Below are 16,301 nucleotides of genomic sequence, written 5' to 3'. Positions count from 1 at the left end.
AAGCCTTACTCAAAAGCCTGTTTTTCCTTAAAAAAACTCCAACCCTTTATTCCTCACAGTTGTGGTAACAACTTTGAAAATATGACCTAGACAGTGCAAAAAACTTCTGGTGAATTTAAAGACATCTTGAAACAATAGCACTAAGAGGTATGAAATACTGCATACTTCTTAAAGGAGTGTTAATTCTCAACTCCTGAAGACAAGTTTGAGGGATATAAAGTAAGGGGGGAAAAATTAAAAATAAAAACATACAAAAGAGAAAGTGTCTTATGAGCCATACTAGGTATGATTGCTATTCAGAGCAAGTGGTAACTGTAAGCTCACTTTCTACTGATAGCTACACTTCTAAATTTCCAAGCTGATACCAGCTCACTCGGGTACTTCTCTTGTAATGGATAAATCAAATAACTTAACAAAGGGATTTTCAGATAATCTTTTTCTGTTTTTTCAAAGTTCACCTGCACTGCAGGATCCTCTAGGAATACATCCAGTTTCTGCTAAAAAGCCAGCCACACACATTTCAAGCAGGATTTAAATCCCAGGTAAGCAATCCAGACTGCAGACAGCCCTTTTTCAAGAGAAGATGATGTGAAAAATAGGACCTATTTTGTTCTGCTTTATTGAGACCAGAGACATCCCCAAATCAGAGGTATTTAAAACATTTATTAGCGTTAATCATTGTAGGTTAAATAAAACACAAAAACTACATTTTAGGGCAAAAAATATTACTAGGTATGATACAATTAATGTGTAAAACAGAAGGTAAAGTATTAACAGATTGCAGCATCCCATACGTGAAGCGAGTGGGTCCAGCCCAGTCAAAGCCCTTATATAAAAAAACCAGAGGAAAAGTACTTAACAGGTGATTTTAAACTGACAATGTATCACTTTGGTTTAAATAATTAAGGGTAGGATAGTAAAATATATCATCATTGTACTAAAAAAGTCTGATTATAGTCAGAGTGCTCACATGTATAATCTAATCACGCTTATTACCACATGCCATGAAGGGTTAGTGAAGACAAGGGACGACAGGTAACTTTTCTAGGTAACCACACAGACCCATGTTCCATTGTAGCACTGTAGATAGACCTGCTGTACCATGAACAAAAATAATACTTCTTTCTTCTTTTCTTTTTTCTTTTTTTCAGCATCACTTTATTACTTGCGTCTCAATTCTTGGATAACAATGGTCTTTTTTAGATTTCTCAGTCTGCAAGGTGAACTTTTTCTAGAATATGCCATTTTCACGCATAAGAATGGCAAGTCAACAATTGTACCTACATGTATCTCCGTCTTCTTGCTACCTTTGATCCGTAACTATAAGTTCATAAAGGTGAAATGAACATTAACAAAAAATGTACTTACAGAATACAATGTGCAGTATATGAGAACCAGACATAGTGAAAAAACACTACGTGTCAGCATAACAATATAAAACTGTACTTATATACACACACATATGCCGAGCATATATGAAAACCAGTTCCTTCATAATCTTATTTTTAAACTAGTTCATGACAAGCCAGAAAAGCAAGTCACCCACAACTGGACAGTCACAGTCTTGAGTCACGGTGCAAACAAGCTCCACCAAATATCCTTGGCACTGCAGCCTATGCCTCGGTCCTGCTGCCAGCTCTCTTGAGAAAACCAATTATGGACAAATCCAGCACCAGCTGGCCAACCTAGAACTGCAGCGTTATTGTTATTATTATTGGTTTATTATTATTATTATAACAGATCAGCTACAGAGTCAGATGCTCCTGTACAGTAATCCAGCTTTTCACCAGCCATTAACTATTAAGGGGAATTCTGGTTGTTGCTGCTGAAGCATTTGACTCAGAGTTTGGGGTTTTTTTGTATGTAGTTTTTCTGGCTGTTTACGAAGGGTGGTGGCACTATCCAAGCAACACAGGCAACAAAATGAAAAAGAAATTATGAATTTTGCATTTGAAAATAAAAAGTGTAAAAAAAAATAATTGTAAAACCAAACCATTTCCCCATTTGAAGAGGCATGGTAAAGCTGCACTTCAGCTTTGATGAACAGCGGAGAGACAACGTCATGGTCAAAGGCGAGCCCTGTCTTCAAACAAAACGCGAGCAGCTCTACACAGCATAGCGGCCTGTTATTTTTTCTACCTGTGACTTCAGAGTTCCCTACTAACTCTCCATAAGCTCCCCATAACCCAAATCTCAAGAACGTGTATGATCAGAATCCTTATTAATTTAAATATTTTTCTTGACTAAAAGCAGAAAAAGGTGATTTAGATTTGGTCCACCAAATGCAAAAATACCTTTGAGCCTACTTAGCCAGCATTTGAATTTTAAAATCTGCCATAGATCCATTGTAACAACTTCCAATTTTAAACTACTTTAGCATATAACTCATAAACCTGTTCTGATTCACAAACAGCTCAACAGCAGCTGAGAGAGCTGGTTTTTCAGAACAACATCCCATACAGATCAGCATCAATTGCCATGCAATTCTAGCACAAATTAAGAGTATACAAGGTACTTGCAGAATTGTCTTACAAAGCCTTCAGACATCTCAAGTAGGGTTTAACGAGGTTTGAGATGTCACATTAGGAAAAAAAAAAAAAAAAAGAAATACGCCAAAAGATTTATGACAGCTTAAAAATCAGTTATGGATGACTAACTAGACATTGAACTAAAATTTATGGCACCTTTAGAAACATGGGTTCAATCTCAACCTTATTTTCTTGGTAACACATCTACTTTTACTGGGTTTTATTTAGGAAGAACCAGATCTCTTGCAGCATTGGGTCATAGATCCCATAAATTATATGAATCTGTGATGTTGGTAAGTTTGATATTTCTTCAGTGCTGCAGGCTGGGTTAACCTCTCCCTCCACAGCCAGGTAAAGGAGCCAGGCACCCCTGGCAGACTTGCTTGTACTAGGACGGGATGAAATGTTACCTGAAAGAGCCTGTCTCCCTCCTCACCTATCAACAATGATGACTGCTGAATTTTCACTTAACGCTGGACTACCTGTAAGATTGTTGCTGCAATGAAGCAGCGATGAAGATCTCATACCAGCACAGGTGACAAGAAAGTTGACCTGCAATACCCTTTCTCATAGTTGCTGTCTGAGTCTGTGTATTATCTGAGGGCGTATTTTCAAGCATGAGTGCTTTCAAAGGAGTCTAAAATATGGGGAAAATGGATTATATGTGAAAAAACAATGCAGTTTAAGACTCTTAGATGAAGCCCAGTAGAATGTTTCTCACCCGTAACTACTTCAAGCTCTCTGAAGATAAAGAAACCTTCCCATTGATTTAATCTGGCTCTGTTTCAAGCCCTGATAATTACTGCCATTTTATCAAAGCAATCTCACAACCAAGCAATGAAGTCAGGGGGAGGTTTTGTATAAACACAGAAACCCAGCTCTAGCCTGCCTATTCATAACTTATTGTGGAAAGTTGTTTTTCCCTTTCGTTTGCTCTTCCTAAGTCCCCCAATAAATGTGCAGCGAGGTTAATTTTCCTCAGAAGAGAACAAATTAATATTGGGAAATGCAGGCTAGATTTTGGTTTTGAAGCCTGCGTTTCTCACCCTAGTTCCCATTTCCAAAGAAACTGATGAAATGATAAATTTTTATTTTATCATCTCAGTCACACACATTTGTAAAAAAATGGAAGTGGAGAATGCATACAGTTTTACATTATTTCTAGTTCATAACCACCTATTGGATTTTTTTTCTACACTGTGTTTTCAAGTGCCTCAGGCTTCAAAGGTATCACGTAGTGGCTCCTCCCTACTGCATCCCCACACAAGTGAGGAGACCACTCCACAAATTCACAGAATTGCATTTGTGAAGCAACGTTCTGGTTTCTTTTATTAGATTCCAGCCTTTAACCCCAAATTATATTGTGCTCTTTAAAGCTGTTTTTGTACAGAAATATCATCCTTCCAACTTGAAGACTTCTCTGTGTGCAACAGTGAGACCATGAGGAGTGCAGCACTGGCCCCCTCTTCTACAAATCAAGGAAGCGGCACCTTCAAGCAGAGACAACATTGGACAGGGGCACAGATTTGGAGGAAATCTGGTAAGTAGTTGAGATTAAGCTGGCGTTTGCGTTCTTTTTACAATTTCAGTAATTAACGAAGCTTACAACCTGGAAAAGGAATCAATTCAGGCAAAGCACAGTTGGCTGCATCTTCACTTCTTTCCAGAGCAGACTGGAACTGCACGGGTCCAGCAGTCTCCTTCATGACAACTCCTTCTTTCACATACACAGCACCTCCTGACACAGATTTTGATTTCTAGCCTGTAAAAATTGCAACCGCTCATCCTTTGGATCAATTTTTTTTCTAGTTAGCAAATTCAGTACATTTCTTGCTGATTTTTACTGAAAGTACGAGATGAAGCTACAGATTTAGAAAAATACTAAAGCAAAGTCCAGCCAGAAAGATGGCAGAAAACCTGTAAGCCCAATTTCAGGTTTTAAAGGGTTTTTTCCACTCTATTATTACAGAGAAAACTCTGAAAACATGCCAAGTCCACTTTGCAATGTAAGAAAAGAAGTTTTTGTAGTAAATCTAAATTTTATATATAAAAGGATCTTTTTATGAAAAAAAAAGAACAATCATTGGTTTAAACAAAGAATTGGAGCACTTTGAAATTGTAATTTTGACAGGGTATTTGAGAGGATTTTCCAACTAGGATTTGCAAATTCCCTTTGAAGTAAAGCTTTCTGCTTTTGGTCCTTGCATTATTGCTCTTGGGAAGTACTGAAACTACCGCTTTCAAGATAAGGAGCCACTTCACTGGGATCAGGAAGTCCATTCTCGGTGAAAAAAGCAAATGGTGCTGTTTTTCAAGTAAATCTAAAAACATCAAGCTGGGTCAGCAGCACCGCCTACCCGTCTGTGAAGTCTGCTTTCCAAGTTTGATTGCTCCATTGTTACTGTTTTCATGAGGATCTAAGGGTGGAATTTGTCGGCCTGAAACACACAAGGAGACACTGAATTACATTTTCCTGTAGTAACAAAACATGCAGATAACAGAATGATTTAGCTTCTGTAAGAATTAGATCTGTGAAACTTCACCAGAAAACAACTGCCCCCTGTGTACCTTGAATCCATCCCCTTTCATCCTGCTTATGAAAGAAGATTCTCACATTTAAAAAAATGCATGAAATACAACTATCGAGCATGCATGCAGTACACTGAAATTATGTTATCCATGTATTTTTTAAAAAATAGTTATCTTATTGAGCACCTTACAAGTAAGAATGAGAAAATTCTTGGCTTTCTCCTAATTCCTCTTAAATGTAATGGTGCTAGTTTAATGAGATCTTGGCTGTCCTAAATCTGCACAGCGTTTAGTCCTTGTACGCTTGAGTTTTACAAAGCACTGTAACTAAATACATGCTGCCTATACTTGAAAAACAAATCTGTTCTTTTCATTTAATCCCCGCCTCCTTTGAGGGGGTACCATGTCTTTGCAGTTGACAGCTTTCATTACTTAACACAACCCCCCAACCCTCCTGACTTTTTAATCATCTTATGAGGTGATTATTTTAAGTGTTTGAGAGAATTTCAGCCATTACAGGAGAGCCCGAGATTTTTCCCAGGGGCAGAAGGTGATATGGAGAAATAATGTGAAATGGGGATAATGGACATGGATTGTGATTGTATGTGTCTGCTTAAGGAATGTGGGTATGGTGACTAGTCATGGGTGCGGTGACAACCACAGTTTTGAGGAGACGCCTGCCCCTCTTCCTCTAACAAAGGGGAGACGCCTGCCCTTCTTCCTCTAACAAAGGGGCTATTTAAAAGAGAATAAGAAAAGATGAGAGACATTCAAATGCTATCTAGAGGGAGGGAGTGCTAAGTCTCCTTGCTGGAAAAGATCGGGTGGTCACAAGGACATGAATCACCTGAAGAAGATCGGATGGTCACAAGAACATGAATCACCTACAAACCTGCAAGACCACCACATTCCAGGAAACGGACTGATAAGCTAATTAACATACGAAGCGGGGTTTAGGTAACAAATATGTATAGGCATTAATTGAATATTCATTTGTTCATTGTATAAATGTGAGATGGTTCGTCACTTCGGGTATGCACGCTTGTGGAGGAGCGATCCCCCGTGCATCTGCGCGCAATAAACATACCTACTTTATAACTTTCGAGTTATAGAGTCTAATTCCGCACGTCAGTTTGGCGAGCCAGGCAGGAGGATTTCTGCTCGGCTGAGGGACCAGCTGCGGAGCGGACGCTCCTAGGCGCGCCCCGGGAGATTTCCTCGGAGGAGCCTCCTCTTCTCAGCTGTTCACCCGGGAGCAGAAAAGAAACCCCTGGATCCACGGATAAAACGGTATGTTTAGTAACGGGGCGGCTGGTGAGACGCACGGAGACGTCCGGCGCGCAGCGTAGTCCCCAGGAGGAAAGGTACCTTGGGAGGGGGTTTGCTGACCAAGGGGTGGCCGCTAGCGATCTTGAGGGCAGATCGAGCAAACCCGAGGTGACTGCCATTCCTAAAAGCCCGGAGGCCTCGTGACGGAAAGCGGGGGGCGGGACGGAATAAGGCGGAATCTCACAGGAACAAGAGGGACCTCACAGCAAAAGTAAAAGGGAAACTTTTGCGTAGGAAAAAGAGGAAGCTAAAAACTTCCTTTAGGTTGTCTTAAGAATTGGGGAATTCCTGGAATGTAACAACTGAAATAGCGCTCTGTGTCTTGTTTGTTCTATGTGTTGTCTTGTTATATGTTCAAAACTCGGAGTTATGAAATGTATGTTGAAAAAATATTAACATTCTGGTAATTTGTGGCAAATAGCGGAAAACTTAACACTCTGCTTAAGACCAGGAAAAATTGGTTTTTGTTTGTTGTTTGTTTTTTGGCAATTGTTCATTGAAATGCATACTTTGTGAACTGTTAGTGTTCCTAAGAGTTTGTACATAAGTGCACGGTACCGTATAACATACTGCTTGTGTGACTGCGGGCTGCCCGGAGAGTGTGAATGGTGTGATTGAGATGCGCATTTTGATTTTCCGTGTATAGCTTAATTATTTTGACTAAGTGTGAGTGCAAGAGTGCTTGAGACAGGCGTTTGAGTGCAAAACGAGTAAAAAGCTCTATCCGCGTTTCCAACCTTGGGTGGCTAAGGCGGCCGGAGAAAAACAAAGTAATTAAAATTGCAAAATGGGAAATGGAAGGAGTAAGCCCTGTGAAAAATCGCCTTTGGGTTGTATATTAAAACATTGGAGTGATATCGTAGGACAGGGTGGTACCGAAAATAGAAGGAAATTGGTTAAATATTGTAATCAGTGGTGGCCTTTGTATAAATTGGAGAGCGATGCGAAATGGCCTCAGGAGGGAGGAACGTTAGATTATAACACTCTCCTTCAATTAATGTTGTTTCTGAGGACAGAGGGAAAATGGGATGAAGTATTATATGCAGACATGTTCTTTGTCCTCCAGGACAAACCTGAGTGGCAAAAGGACTGTGGATTAGTACCCCCTCGGGATCCTATGGTACTAGCACTAGAAAGAGTGCGGGATTAACATCACCTGATCTTTGATTGTGGCTCTAGAAAAGGATGTTCTTGTTGAAATTTTTGTGTTAAAAAGCTCAGGTTGCGGTTCCTTCTGTGGAGCAACCAGAATGAAACACGTTGTAAGATATAAAAACTTGTACTGATGTATGTAAAACCTGAGGCATGCGTGTGTGTGTGAAGAATCAAAGACCCTGTGAAAGTGTTGAAGTATTGGGGTGAGTTTGTACAAACCCCTGTACCCCCTCGAAGGTGCGACTGAATCATGCTGGAATGCATGGCAGGATGTTTTCTGTTTGCCTGCAACGGCATGATACGTAATAACAACAGACTTAAAGCAACAAGTAGCAGATTTGCATTCAGGGTAAGAAAGAGTTAAAACAGAAGTGCTGCTGCAGAGGCAGGCTTGTGTAACCTGCAGAGCAGGAACAGCATCTCCTGCCCCGAACCCTTCTGCTGGTGAGGAGGAGGGGTTGCTCTTGCTGACAATTGAGCAGAAGGACCTGACAATGTCACCCCAATTGCTGCAGCATTTGCAGTACAACAGGACCGGTAACGGCCCCTCTAGGGCAGGGAATGGGTATGAGGTGGAATTTTAGTGAATACAAAACCAACTTACTTGTTAAACTTCAGTAAAAAAAAAAAAAAAAAAAAAAAAATTGTTACAGTTGTGGGAGCTGCTGGCCACCAGGAAAACATCCTGAAACCTTTAAAGTACAAACTAAAAAAAAAAAAAACAAATAAGAATGCCAAATTCACTAAAATCTTTGTTGGGATGAGATTTATTAGAACATCTAGACGTTTAAAGAAGGGGAAATGAAATTAAAAGTTAAATATGATCAAGTAATTGAAATATTGAGCTTATCTTTAATTCAACAGAAAAGAGGACCTCCCTGAAGTAAAAGAAATTTTTAACCAGGTGTATCTGAAAATAAATTCCAGGAAAGGTGAAAAATGCTTTACCTGTTACAGTAAAATGATAAGGGGGAGGCTTGCCCAGTTCAGATAAAAACAATATCCCTTGGTCAGCAAGGCTGTGGGGATATTGGCAGAAAAACTGAAATAAAATACACTCTGTAGTAGTTCTACTAATGTAAATCTGTGTGTTTTGCCATGACAGTGACTTGTTATGGGATGTGCAGATGAAACTGCATTGACAATGAAGTACAAGGAATAAGGTTGGTCAGGTGCCTCCTACCATAGTCAAGGGCAAGACTGGGTTGGCCTCTGTGTTTGCCACCAAGAAGAATCTTGAGCTCCGCTGTTGGCTGCAACCCAGCAGGCGTTGAGCGGTGGGAACAAATGCCATGCCAGACCTTGATGTGAGGCATGGCCCACTCTGAGGCACTGATTTGGAAATTGGAAACCGCCTGGCCGACCATGAGGCCAGACGAGTAACAGAGGAGGTAGGAAAAGAGGAATTATCCTTAATACCAGATGATAAAATCCAAACTGTAAGTACAGATCGAGAGCCAAACTATTCTAAAGAAAACTTAAAGGTAATTCAGGACATGAATTATAAAATAAAATTAAGTAAGTGGACTTATTTAAGGGATGGTTGTATAGTGGTACCATCCAATTTAATATGGACCACAGCCCTATTATTAATAAGACGCATTGGGGAGCTGATACTTTATATAAAAGTCTAAATCAGAAATTGAAAGGGTGAAACTTGTATACTGTAATAAAACAGGTGACTCAGCAATGTGAAATGTGTTTACGCAATAATCCCAATACAGCAAATAAAATAAAACTAGGGAACATTAGCAGAGGGAATGTTCTAGGGCAACATTGGCAGATCGATTTCTCAGAACTTCCTAGAAAAGGGGGGTATCGATATTGGTACTAATGGATACCTTTTCAGGTTGGCCAGAAGCCTTCCCATGCAGAACTGCTTAAGCTCGCGAAGTGACCAAAATACTACTCCAAGAGATAATACCTAGGCTTGGAGTCCCAGCGGTAATGTCCTCGGATAGAGGACCACATTTTGTGTCCAGAATAGTGCAACAGATCAGCCACCATCTAGGAATAGATTGGCAATTACATACCTCATACCGACCACAATTGAGTGGCCAGGTGGAAAAGATGAATCATCTAATCAAACAACAGATTGTCAAGTTAGGCCAAGAAACAAATCTAACTTGGCCCCAGTCTTTGCCATTAGCTCTTACACGAATTCGAACTAGGCCGAGAGCAAAAGAGGGGCTTAGCCCATTTGAAATTTTATATGAACGACTCTATGGGGTACAAAAGGGGATGTCTTCACAGATTGGTGAAGAAACAATGACTTCCTATATGGTGGCACTAAACAAACAATTAATAAGAATTGAGAAGCATATGATGGGAACACGCAGTAGGGGTCTGGATGGACCTGTTCACGATATACAACCAGGAGACTATGTATACGTTAAGTGTTTTGCAGATAAAACCCTGGAACCACAGTGGACCGGACCTTTTCAAGTCCTACTCACCACCTACACTGCAATCAAGGTTGAGGGACAGAATTCTTGAATTCACCATACCCGGATTAAGAAAGCCCCTGCAACTTCTTGGAAAGTAACCCCAGATAAAAAAGAACTGAAACTCAAATTTACTCGGACAAATGGGAACAATGTGGGTGGCAAGTAAGTGAACCTGAGCAGTTGCGGATTCACCATATGGGAAGGGCACCACAACAAACAATATAGAACAAGAGTCGGGGACTGAGCCAGTGGCCAGGCTCGCCCAACTTGTTATTAGTAAGCCCCAACTCAAACAAAGATATTTTTGATCAAAACAGATTTTAACGTTTAGATTCTTAAAATGATCAATAGTGGGTTTAAACCATTTGTGTTTTTTTGTACCCTCTCTCTTGCCTACAACCAAGAGCCTGATAATTGGCCTTGGAATCATGCTCAGAAAAAACACACTGGAATAATGGGAAAGGTGGACTCAAAGACGAAACTAGCTATGGTGGTTTTTTCTGAAAATGAGGTGTACCAAAGGAATCAATGGGATCGGGAGGATGTACACAAAGTCGACCGATTATGGGGAAAATTAGGAGATAAGATAAAAGTAGGATGTCAAACATATAATGAAAAGGATAACACCAAGATTTCGGGAGACACCCAGATTAATGTCAGAAAGGTAGATAAGGAATTTACCCTTCTAAATACAACCGTGTGCTTTAATTCACGGGAATGTTGGCACAATTTTACCTTAACCGAGCCCATCTTTATAATATGCCTAGGAAAGGAATCCCCAAGAACAGCTCTGACTTATAAGATCAAAATAACAATCATGCTAACCACTGTTCCTACCACCACCACAGTTACAACAACCCCATTAACACTTGATCTTAAATTAACTAAACCAGATCCAAAGATTTATACAATTGGACCATATGTAATCAGAAATACAGGTCAGCAACAAATGTTGTTTAACCCAGAATGGTCTCTCAAAAGAATAGAGTTAAAAATACAAGTCAATGTTTCTGATGTTAAGCCATCCTGTTCCCCCTTCTTACGAACCTCTTATGAGGGATGGACAACTTGGTTAAGAAAAAGGGGAAGTATTTATCGAAACAGAATAGTGAGAGATGTAACTGGAATGTTGGGAACAGGACTCTGAGTATTAAATTCCATAGACTCAGAGGTGATAATGAATAAACTAGCCGCCACCACGGCCGATCTATCAAAACTACAACAACCACTAAAATCTTCATTATTGGCATTAGGGGCACATCAATGGTTGATATCGAAGGTACTCCCCAGGTGGGAACAAATAAACATGGAAGATCATCAACTCATCACTAAGGCATTAGGTGGTTTACAGGATGACGTCGCCCTGGCTCTAAGTTGCATCCAAGCCCAAATGTGGATGCAATCAATAGCTGCATCCATAATAAGAGAAGGAGAGGAAGGCATATTTCCTACAGAAATTCGAAAGATGGTTTGGGACAGTGCTACGGAGGTAGAAAGAAAACTCCAGTCATGGTGGAATATGGTGAACTTTACCTATGACCCCAACACACACACCATCACAGCTTTTGTGTTGACCATACATAATGCAGTAATAATTACCATACACCCCATTGTAGCCCTTGGAATTAACCATAATGGGGTGCTCCTATACCCTTTTGAACATAGAACATGGGCCAGAAAGACAGGCGACAAGTGGCAAACAGTAGATTTAGAATCTTGTATTATGCGAGAACAGCAGGGCTTCCTCTGTGAAAGCAATACTATAATGGCTCAGGATACTTGTTTAGATACAGATCAGAAAATATGTCATTTCAAGGCCCGACCAAATGCAAACTTGAAAACAGTAATTATATATGCAGGGAAGGGATGTGCGTGTTTGAGAACTAAGTGTAACACAATAACCATAGATGGGGAGGTAAAAGAGACTGCACAGTATTCAAATTATTGTATTTGTAATTTTACTACTATCACAGGATGCGATTTTAGTTACTCAGCCCCAGTAGTGTCTCATCAATTCTTAAAATCCAGTTTTACCCTATCACAGATAATAATTCCTACCCCCATAGGACTAAATATAAGCAGTATAAAAGAACTATTAAAACATGCAGATTTACAACGTATACTGGAAGAAACCAAAGAAAAGGGACATGAAACTCTTCTTATGATCCATCATGATGTAGAGGGGATCAAGAAAGTTTTAAAAAAGGTAGAACAGGATGGAAACCATAATTGGTGGGATACTCTCTTTGGCTGGTCACCCTCTGCAACAGGAATTCTTAACACTCTGGTACACCCCATTGTGATCTTATTGATCAGTTTAGGAATTTCCTTAATACTAACCATTATGTTATATTTGTGGATTTGGAGAATGTTTAAAAGAGTAATACTTATGTATGATGCTTTATATCATTCGGGAAGGCTGCTTAAGTAAAAGAATTTACTTAATTTAATAGAAAAGGGGGGATTGATATGGAGAAATAATGTGAAATGGGGATAATGGACATGGATTGTGATTGTATGTGTCTGCTTAAGGAATGTGGGTATGGTGACTAGTCATGGGTGCGGTGACAACCACAGTTTTGAGGAGACGCCTGCCCCTCTTCCTCTAACAAAGGGGAGACGCCTGCCCTTCTTCCTCTAACAAAGGGGCTATTTAAAAGAGAATAAGAAAAGATGAGAGACATTCAAATGCTATCTAGAGGGAGGGAGTGCTAAGTCTCCTTGCTGGAAAAGATCGGGTGGTCACAAGGACATGAATCACCTGAAGAAGATCGGATGGTCACAAGAACATGAATCACCTACAAACCTGCAAGACCACCACATTCCAGGAAACGGACTGATAAGCTAATTAACATACGAAGCGGGGTTTAGGTAACAAATATGTATAGGCATTAATTGAATATTCATTTGTTCATTGTATAAATGTGAGATGGTTCGTCACTTCGGGTATGCACGCTTGTGGAGGAGCGATCCCCCGTGCATCTGCGCGCAATAAACATACCTACTTTATAACTTTCGAGTTATAGAGTCTAATTCCGCACGTCAAAGGCACTGCTCCAACTGTGTGTCCTTTTAGTACTCCTGCATCTTTTGTCTAACTGGCTTCCTACTCATGCACAACACAGTACGTGCTTAATAAAAAGAATTATAAATGGAAAACCAAGATCCTCCCAGGTTCAATCTGTCCTCTGTCTCTGGTGTGGGTCTGGCTTTTCCATTAAACACATTGTGTGATCTCTCCATCAGTATCTTGGAGAGCTTACAGTCACGGTAACGTACTTTCTCATTACCTTGTGGATCTCCTGGAATTTTTTTCTCAAGTTGAGTCTACTTTCTATGAATTACTCCTGGGTTTACTTACTATTACTCATGTTAAATAACAAGAGTAAAATATTTAACATTTGTTTGTTATATGCCACTTTCAGAAAGCATAAAGTTCCTGTGAACAGCTCATCATAATCCAGGTGGATTTCACAGTTCAGATTTCCCCATTTAGTCAGAGCTCTCTCTTGCCAAATGTTCTATGAATTATGTACCTGTGTTGAAGCCTGAGTCCTACAAATTACTTGGGAGAGTGGTTATGGGAGGGTGAGGTAAAACGCATTCCAATGAAATCACACAGCAGAATTTGTCCCTAAAATACCTTTGCTCGAGACTATCAAAATCTCACCTTATTCAGGCAGTTCTGAACAGGTATCTTATACAACAAAAGTGTGACTTTTGAAGCAGATAATGTTGTGTGTTTGTACAACTGAACGAGAGGGGGGAAAATTCCTCACATTACTAAGCTAAGGATACTGGGTTTGGTCCAACAGGGTGAGAAACAGTTATCTTGAGGGCTGAAGCACATATAAGCACTGACATTACAATACTACACAATATTCAGGTCATTAAAATATCAGCTTCACACCCTGCTTACAATCTGTTTGGGCTTCATGTTTGTAAGTGCCCTTCCAAACTAAAAATAAAAAGCAGACTGGATGGTTATAGACACAGATGTTAGATGCATTACTTCTGCTGGCTTTATTTGGAAACAAAGAGAATCCACTAGTTCTTAAAACCCTATGAAGAATATGAAGAACACAGTTATCTATGAGAGGCTTTCCAAGAAGGTAACACTGTCATGCAATTGTTGTAACAGTTGTTTCCCCCTGTTTTTCATTCAGTGTTTCATATTCCTTATGTGTTTCAAGTCTTTTCTACAGTCCTCTTGATGTATATGTGAAGAAACAGGCAAATTTGTCTTTGGAGCAAAAAACATGGCAGGCTTCAAGGTCAGTGAGCACCTTGTCCAGTTCAGACCAGGACACAATACACATTGTTAAGAATCACCTTGATTTTTTTCATTTCTCAAAATGATAAAAACCACATAGATAACAACTACAAATAACAAAGAGGGAAAAATCTCTAGACCTAATATTTGCCAATTAGTTATTCTGGCCTTTGATCTTAAGTACTGTTTGTCATTAACTAGCCATGTTTTCCGCTGTTTGGATACCACTCCCACTCTGAATTCAATACAAGAAAATAAACCTTTAAATGGTCTAAACTTTTTTCAGATTTGAGAAATATTTTTTTAGTGAGTTTTCTCTCACTTATGGCTCTTATGACCAGATTTATTAAACCATCAAGTTAAATCATTCTAGTTTTAGTAACAAGACTTATCCCAGCCCAAGCAGCTTTTATTATCTGATGCACAGTTGACAGGATTAACTCTCTTGGAGCACAAGACTCAGTCTAACACTTGACAACCTGCTCCACAGCAAATGATAGAGTGATTTTTCGCCAAGGTTCAGGGAAGTGAATAAAAATAACCAATCAAAAATCAGTTTGACTGATTGTCTCTCCCTGGGCCTCCTTGACAGCTAGTCTCGCAGCAGATGCTGTAACAGAAAAAAGGTTTAAGCAACAGCAGAACATTAAGGATGCACAGTGAAATGCTGAGCCTGCTCATCTACACTCCCTGCTTCTAAACCAGCTCAATCACTATTGCTACCTAAAAGCACTGCGATCATCTCATCTTGTCATTCAGCTCTTGATAAATACAGCTTCAATATTGCTGACACAAACACAAATATAGCTGGCACCGAGTCAGCATCAACAGAGGTCATAAAGTGAATTCATTTTAGAAAGTATATACTCATTTAAAACATATATCTCACTGGCATACATAGTCTCTGTTCCAGAGCAATAAAAAATACCTCTGTAATAGATAGCCTATAACATTGTTAATTTATGCTATTTCTTTCATCCAGTCCACATCAGAAAGGAATAGTAGTGCTTTGACATCCAGCCCTGCAATTCTCCTGCTGAAGAAATAAAAAGATTAAGACAATTCCTCTTCAAACCAAAGACTACTCTGTTAAGGCAGAATCAGCTCAAAAGGTCCATGAGAGACTGAACTCATCTGTTGCTTAACTTAAAGATGACAAACTAGACAACATATAATCTTCTACCAACAGCACATCTTAGGATTACAGATAAAACGGTCAATCATATAGAGAAAAGCAGATGTGTGTATATTTATCTAAACTCTGCAGATGAACTAGTAAAATGAGGAGTTTAGGGATACACTATTACTGTGACAGTATGAAAGATTCATATAGTTCCCATTACTGATATTACTATGGAGTGAGATGCTCTGACTGCAATTTAAAAATTAGATTTTGCACTTGCATTAATTAATTATCTGATTATATACTTCAGTTTCATTTCATTAATGTTCACACCATGTTTCACAGATTTTGTGCAACAAAACTGTCTGTAACCTCTGCACATTCATGCTGATGTCTTGGGGTCCTCCATGATCTCATCTCAGTAAACACACCAGGATGTGTAAAATAGTGTCACAAGATACTGCTCAAATGTGGGGGTTACAGAAATTGTCACAGTTCTGAACCACCCAGGTTGACAGGTGAGAAGCACTACATCAATTGCATCTCCTTTCTGGCACGTTTGAGTTGGGCCAAGACAGTCCAGATGAAGGTCAGAGTCTTCTCCAATGCCTGGCAGAGTTCCAACTCCTGCTATTGAATCTGAGATTTGTTAAAGAGATTAATCAGCACTCTGGGAGTTGCTGTTCTGAGAGTGCCAGAGGCAAAGAGGTTGTGAAATGGGAGGGTGGGACAAGAGATAAACAAAATGGAAAGGGAGAAAAATGAAAACTGGAACAGGGAAGCAACAGAGACAGCAGGGACTGGGTGAAAACTCTGCAAGTAGAACTTGAAGAAAGGCAGATGGGCATTGCTCTGCTGCAGCTGGAAGCAGGATGTATCATCACAGCAAAAGAATCTGCCCTCCTCGTTCCTTTTTG

The 16,301-nt window shown here is 39.7% G+C and overlaps 1 protein-coding gene and 1 long non-coding RNA gene across 3 annotated transcripts in view; one reads left to right on the top strand and one right to left on the bottom strand.

The window, feature by feature from the left end:
- Nucleotides 1-643: 643 nt before the first annotated feature.
- RAB31 (RAB31, member RAS oncogene family) overlaps nt 644-16,301 on the bottom strand; it is a 75,061-nt gene continuing 59,403 nt past the window's right edge. For both annotated transcript variants that reach the window (XM_037379937.1, XM_037379938.1), the window contains exon 7: nt 644-4,966. In XM_037379937.1, coding sequence (XP_037235834.1) covers nt 4,869-4,966 — 98 coding nt within the window. In that variant the 3' untranslated portion in view covers nt 644-4,868. The remainder of the gene's footprint in view (nt 4,967-16,301) is intronic.
- Nucleotides 4,973-15,688, top strand: LOC119144472. The gene is made up of 2 exons (XR_005103137.1): nt 4,973-5,607; nt 13,037-15,688. It is a non-coding gene; the product is annotated as an uncharacterized LOC119144472 (long non-coding RNA).

The sequence above is a fragment of the Falco rusticolus genome, chromosome 3 (assembly GCF_015220075.1).
Source record: "Falco rusticolus isolate bFalRus1 chromosome 3, bFalRus1.pri, whole genome shotgun sequence".
Lineage (NCBI taxonomy): Eukaryota > Metazoa > Chordata > Aves > Falconiformes > Falconidae > Falco > Falco rusticolus.
Note: the sequence above shows the minus strand (reverse complement) of the source record. Positions and strands in the feature narration are given on the sequence as shown.